Below are 6,000 nucleotides of genomic sequence, written 5' to 3' on the forward strand. Positions count from 1 at the left end.
CTAAACTGAAATTGTTCTCTAAAGTTGCCAGTGATTTCTGAATCACAAATTCTCATGGTCTTTTCTCAGTTATAGTCATTCTTTACCTATGTGCTGCATTTAACACTGCTGACTAGTCTCTCCTTCTGAATACCTTTTCCTAATTCAGCTCCTACCTATATGGCCACTCTTTCTCAGTCCTCTTCCTTGGCTCATCATCCATATCATGTTCTCAAACTGTGGATGTTCTCCAGGGTTCTGTCCTGGCTCTCCTCTTTTCTCCTGGATTTAACTATGATATCCATGCACATGAATCACAGCTAGCTAGAGTGACACACACTATCTAGTAGATAGAGCACTGGATCTGGAGTCAAGAATACATGAGTCAGACACCTTACTAACTGTGTGATCTTAAGCAAGTCACTTAAACTCTCTATGCTTCAGTTTCCTTAATTGTTAAATGAGTATTAAAATAACACCACTTACATCCCAGGATTATTATGAAAATTCAATAACATTCATGAAACACTTTGTAAACCTTTAAATGGAATATAAATGTGACAGTGATTATTATTATATATCCCAGTGTCTCTCCTGAACCTTAATTCCTAATCATTAATTGCCTGTTGACCATTCCCAATGGTGTATACTAGAGATATAAAAAATTCCATGTGTCCAAAACCATATTCATTATCTTACCTCCTAAACTTTTTCCCTATTTCCTCCTAAACTCTCCCCTATTGCAAACTTCTATTACTGTCAAAGGCACCACCATCTGCCTGGTCTTTCAGTTTTGCACTCTCAGCATTATCCTGGCCTCCTTATTCTCCCTCAAATCATTATCCAGTCATTTGCCAAATCTTGCTCTTTCTCCCTTCACATCTTTTGAAACAGACCCATCTCTGCATTCACACAGCAGTCCAGAACCTCATCACCTCACTTACATTATTCCAACAGCCTCCAATTGTTCTCCCTACTTCTTCTCCCCTTGCCCCCATCCATTCTATATACTGCTTTCAACATAATTTTCCTTTAATGTAGATCTTGTCACTCCCTGCTTCACCAATTCCAGTATCTCCCTATATTCTGTAAGATAAAATATAAACTCCTCTCTCTAATTTGTAAATATCATCACTATCTGAATACAGTTTAACTTTCCAGCTTCAATGGACATTATTGCCTTTCCTCTTCTCTCTGTTCAAGACAAATTGGTCTTTTCTTTGTTCCTTTCAAAGTACACTCTATGTCTTATCCCTATAACTTTGCAGTGGTCATCCCTCACACCTCTGCCTCATGGAGTCTTTAAGGTGCATTTCAAACAGCATTTCATGCATGAAAATTTTCCTGATTCCCCCACATGCTAGTGATCTCTCTCCTAAAGTACCTTGTATTTAAGTTCTTTTATGTTTTATTCTATTTATTAATATTATATTTATGCTTTATGTACATTTACATGTATTTCTCTCCCCAATTAGAATGTAAGCTCATCATGAGTAGAGATTTTTTTAATTCTTTGAGTATGTGCCTGTATGTAATAGGTGCTTAATGAATTTTAATCAATTCAATGATTGTTATAATTACCTTTGCCCAAAAGAGTATGGGATCTGAAGTCTGATAATTTCCAATGGACAATGAATGGTGGCTAATCCAAATATAAATCATTGATCCATTTTTAAAGTAGTTAAGTGCAGAAAGAAGGAAGAAGCACGCAAATTTCCCTCTCTGTAACAATCAATCATGGAGTACAGCAAAAGCAATCTTTCTGTCAGGTGACTTTAAAGTTATTGAAAAAAATAAGGCTTTGAAAAATACTGAAATTTTTAAGAGGTTCTGGATCTTTCCCCTGAACTAATTTGTTTTCATCTCAAGTAAAACTTTCCATCTCTACTTCAGCTTAGTACATAACTTAGACAATTAAATTCTGAGCAAGCATATAGAATCATATATATTTGAATTTACAATTCTCAAATTAGAAATTCTCAAGTTATCATCTAGTAGATACATTTTTTGGTTTTCCAGAAATATATATCTACATGATTTGATTCTATATAATATTTTGTGAAATTTTGCTTTCAATGTAATTTTCTAGGCTTACATACTGAGCTGAAGTAGAGATGAAAGTTTTACTTGGGATGGGAACAAATAAATATAATACAATTTTCATTTCCTTCATCCTCTGTCATTGCAAAGTTCTTCCAGATAAAAACCCCATACACACATATTTTTTACTTAAATGGTCTTCTTGTTCCAGTTTTTATTTTCCTTAGTGCACTAAAATTTTATCATGTGCATCTCTAAAAAGGCTAATTCTACTTCTGTTCTGGTATTTATTTTCTTTATCTTTAGATTCAGTTGATGGCGCTGTTGGCATTTTAGTACACATATGGCTTTTCCCAGCTGTCGTCCTCATCTCTATCTTAAATCCTCGAAGGTGACCTTATTCTGGCAGAGGCTATAAAAGATTCACCAAGCACTGACATGAAGAAAGAGTCTTTGTAAATGGACATTTAAAACAAACTACCAAAGATTCCTCCACTGACTACAGACTCCAAAACAAAACAAAACAAAACAAAACGAACAAAAAAAAAAGCACTGGGGATAAAAACATCATGGGAGCATAACTTATTCCAAACTACATATGAAAGGTGATCTTGAGATGAATAAAGAAGAGACCTACCTTCAGGGGCTCTCCTGGCTAATAAGAATACAGTTTCATCTGGTTAAACTCTGGGAAAAAAAAGATCTATAGAAAGAAATCCTTGTCAAAGCACAAAGTCATGACTGGTTTTGTTTCAAAAGAATAGTTTGCTTGTTACCTTGGAAACCTAATGGCCTGCCAACAAAAACCTCACAGTAAACAGGGTATGTGAAGAGCTGGCATTTATTTTCCCTTCGAGAAGGTTTTTAGTAGAGAATTAAATAAACGTAGGCCCTTTTGCCTTTGGCTGTTACTTTTTCTTGAAAATAATCTTAACTCAGAGCTTTTTAAGACATTCATATCCTCTCCCCATCCTCTTTTCCCCCACCCCCATGGCTAAGCTAGATAACTGTATGCTATCTCTTTTTGCATGCATTATTATCCAGGATGTGTTACCTGGGCTTACGTATTACACAGGCTTATCGGAATTTGCTTGCGGCCACTTGAACACCCCAACTAAGTCATCTGTTCTAATGAAGAAACCAAACCACTATCTTTTATAAAATTGCCATGGAAACCAAGTGCCTTCAATGAAACAAGCCTGAAAATTTTTCAACACAGAAGCTTGCACTGCTAAGAGTGGTTTGTGTAAAACTATTTTATAAACAAACTACAGAGGCTAAATGTAATTAGAGGCAAGAAAACAAAATGCCACTTCTGGAGAAGGAAGAACCTAAGTTGCTTCGTAAGCCCTTTCAGATGAGATATTTGTATAACCAGTTAGACAGCCATGGCCTTTCAGCTTATTATCCATTAGAAAATAGCTTCCACTGACACTGGACATGGGAACAATACTACCCACCCCCATTTATTAAGTGGATCAATCAGAGCAAAAAAAAATATTTAGAGTATTAGGTGGTAAAATACAAAAATGTTTTTTTTTTTTAAATGTCCACTTGAAATGAAGTTGGCCCTAACTTTAGATGTCCTAGTTGGTTGATTGAGGGAAAAGGAAAGTGTTTGTGATCACAGTATATAGAAACTCTACAGCAACATTGGAACTGAAAAAAATCTGTCTTTATCCTAATTACTGAGGGTAATATGCCTCTGCCCTTTAGTCAGACTCTGTGCAGATTGTGAAATAATATTTTGTTATTTTACCAACATTTAAAACACACAAATACTTTTACAAAAAATTCTGTAAAAAATGATTTTGAGCTACCTGAGGACAAACCATTACCAGTTTGAACTACCAGGATAAACCAGCCAGTTTTCCTATGTATTGTAAATTTCCCTTATATTTGTTGGTTATGAAACTTGATTACCTTTTTCCTTAAATTATTTCAGCTTTTAACTTCATTTTAAAAGACTTTTGTCTAAAGAAGAGTATCATCATCATTATTATTGTTATCATTAATATATATATTGATAATACCCCAGGGTTAAAAACTGATTATGCAAATAATTGGGATATACATATTAAGATTTAACATTGAAAATATAAATATAAAAAGCACAAGAAGATGTAGTGAAACAATGACAAGGCTTAATATTTCTTTCAATTCTGTAGAAATGTTTGTGCAAATTAAGTAATTCATCTGAAATGATCATTTTACAGCTATGTTCAATAAAGCCTCTTTCCAGGTAAGGTATGTTAAGATGTATGTGTGTTTGTATGTATATTCACTTATTCAGCAAGCTAAAGATAAACTGATCATTTTTCACTGGCTATATTATCATTAGATATATCTTTGCATTTCATATACCTTGATGTCTAAGGACAAGAATTTTAGAAAAAAAATTTAATGTTTTTGAAAATGTCAGTTCCCTCTACATAGCTTATTGGTAAAATTCTGGTTCAATGGTATTGTAGCTGGAAAATATGACATCTTAATTCAGAAGAGACAGTTATATTTGACTAAGGAGAGAGCCATCTTAAATTTTCAATAAGTATCTGAACTGGGCTGTTAGAAAATCAAAATGTTATAAAAACAATTTGACTCCTCTAACAAAATTGAAATGAAACCTATTTTTCCATAACATTAATGTTGTCTATCCATACATTTAATTGATCCCTTATATTTATGAAACCCAATTTTGATATTAGTCTGAATTCAATGACTTCTTTTTTCTTACTTAATTAAATGTATAAGAAATCTCTTTATGAACAAGATCATAAGATCTGAATAGATGGCTATTTTTTAGCCAGATACTTCCCTTTCATTTTAATTAACAAAGCTAACTTTACTTAAAAAAACTGGTAGTAGTAAAAATCTGTTCTTGAACCTTCACAAAAGCTTCATAGGGTCAATAAGAAATGACAAAATTAGAGGTGGTTATTTTAAAAACACATATGTACCAAACAAAATACCTATAGTACAAAGATGATGTAAAATATATCAGTCTAAAGGGCTCTGGATCTCTTAGCTAGACTAGAAGTTGAATAGTCATCTCCTTTCAAATGAAAACCATAGTTTATCTACTTTGAAAGCATAGAAATAGGAAACAAGAAACTTTGATTCTTGAAAATGGCAGGTATATGAGTATACCCTTTTAATAATTTAGCCTAATGTTACTTTTACAGATAACAAAAATTTTAATGTACTTGGCATAGTTTAACTGACCAACAGGATTAGTATGATCTTTGGTGGTGAGAAATAACATGTTAAAAGTCTAAATTGTTTCTGAAGCATTTATATTTTATGTAAAAAGTCTCAACAGGGACCTTTAAATCTTTGGATTTCCTGGGTGTAGCCTGATAGCTATAATTTCTATATTTACCTGTGCTACTTAATGTGGATATTGCTACATAATTAAATTAGTCTTTGAAAATTGCCAGAATTTAAATAATACCTAATTTGGCTACTGTTCATCAAAAGGAAGTAAGGAAGATAAAGTAAATCTTGTATGTATATGTGAATGTACATACATATTACATTTTCATTAACTATGCTATGCCTAGCGTCATTCATTATTCTCTTTTCCTTTCTCATTTCTTTCTCTCTGGTTCCCCCAATCTAGACATTTGGCTCCACTTTTTCTTCCTTTCTTTTAAAAATTTATATCTATTTAGTCCTGTATCACTTCTTTTATTGCATCATTTGCTATCTATTCCTATAGTTATTGAAAAAATAAATTGTGGTTCTCATGTGCTGAATAGTATAATGCAGATAGTATTGTATATCATAAAAGAAGTATAGCAAATCACAAAAATTTATTTTAAGAAAGCTTCTTTGGGATATGGTATACCACAAAAGCATGATAGGCTAAAATTCATAAGTGATTTCTCATTGATCACTTAATTGCCTTTGAATTGATGTTGATGACTAAAGTCTTTTATGTTTGGGTTACAAAGTAGCTGATTGCATTATATATTATCAGTT

The 6,000-nt window shown here is 32.8% G+C and overlaps 1 protein-coding gene across 1 annotated transcript in view; it reads left to right on the forward strand.

Moving 5' to 3' along the window:
- MDGA2 (MAM domain containing glycosylphosphatidylinositol anchor 2) overlaps positions 1-5,567 on the forward strand; it is a 990,863-nt gene extending 985,296 nt beyond the window's left edge. Inside the window, exon 17 of the mRNA XM_069082199.1 lies at positions 2,326-5,567. Within this exon, the coding sequence (XP_068938300.1) occupies positions 2,326-2,414 (89 nt within the window). The 3' untranslated portion in view covers positions 2,415-5,567. The remainder of the gene's footprint in view (positions 1-2,325) is intronic.
- The last annotated feature ends 433 nt before the right edge of the window (positions 5,568-6,000 follow it).

The sequence above is a fragment of the Petaurus breviceps genome, unplaced genomic scaffold (assembly GCF_028583685.1).
Source record: "Petaurus breviceps papuanus isolate PSGF00001 unplaced genomic scaffold, PetGlider_PUasm1.0 164, whole genome shotgun sequence".
NCBI lineage: Eukaryota > Metazoa > Chordata > Mammalia > Diprotodontia > Petauridae > Petaurus > Petaurus breviceps.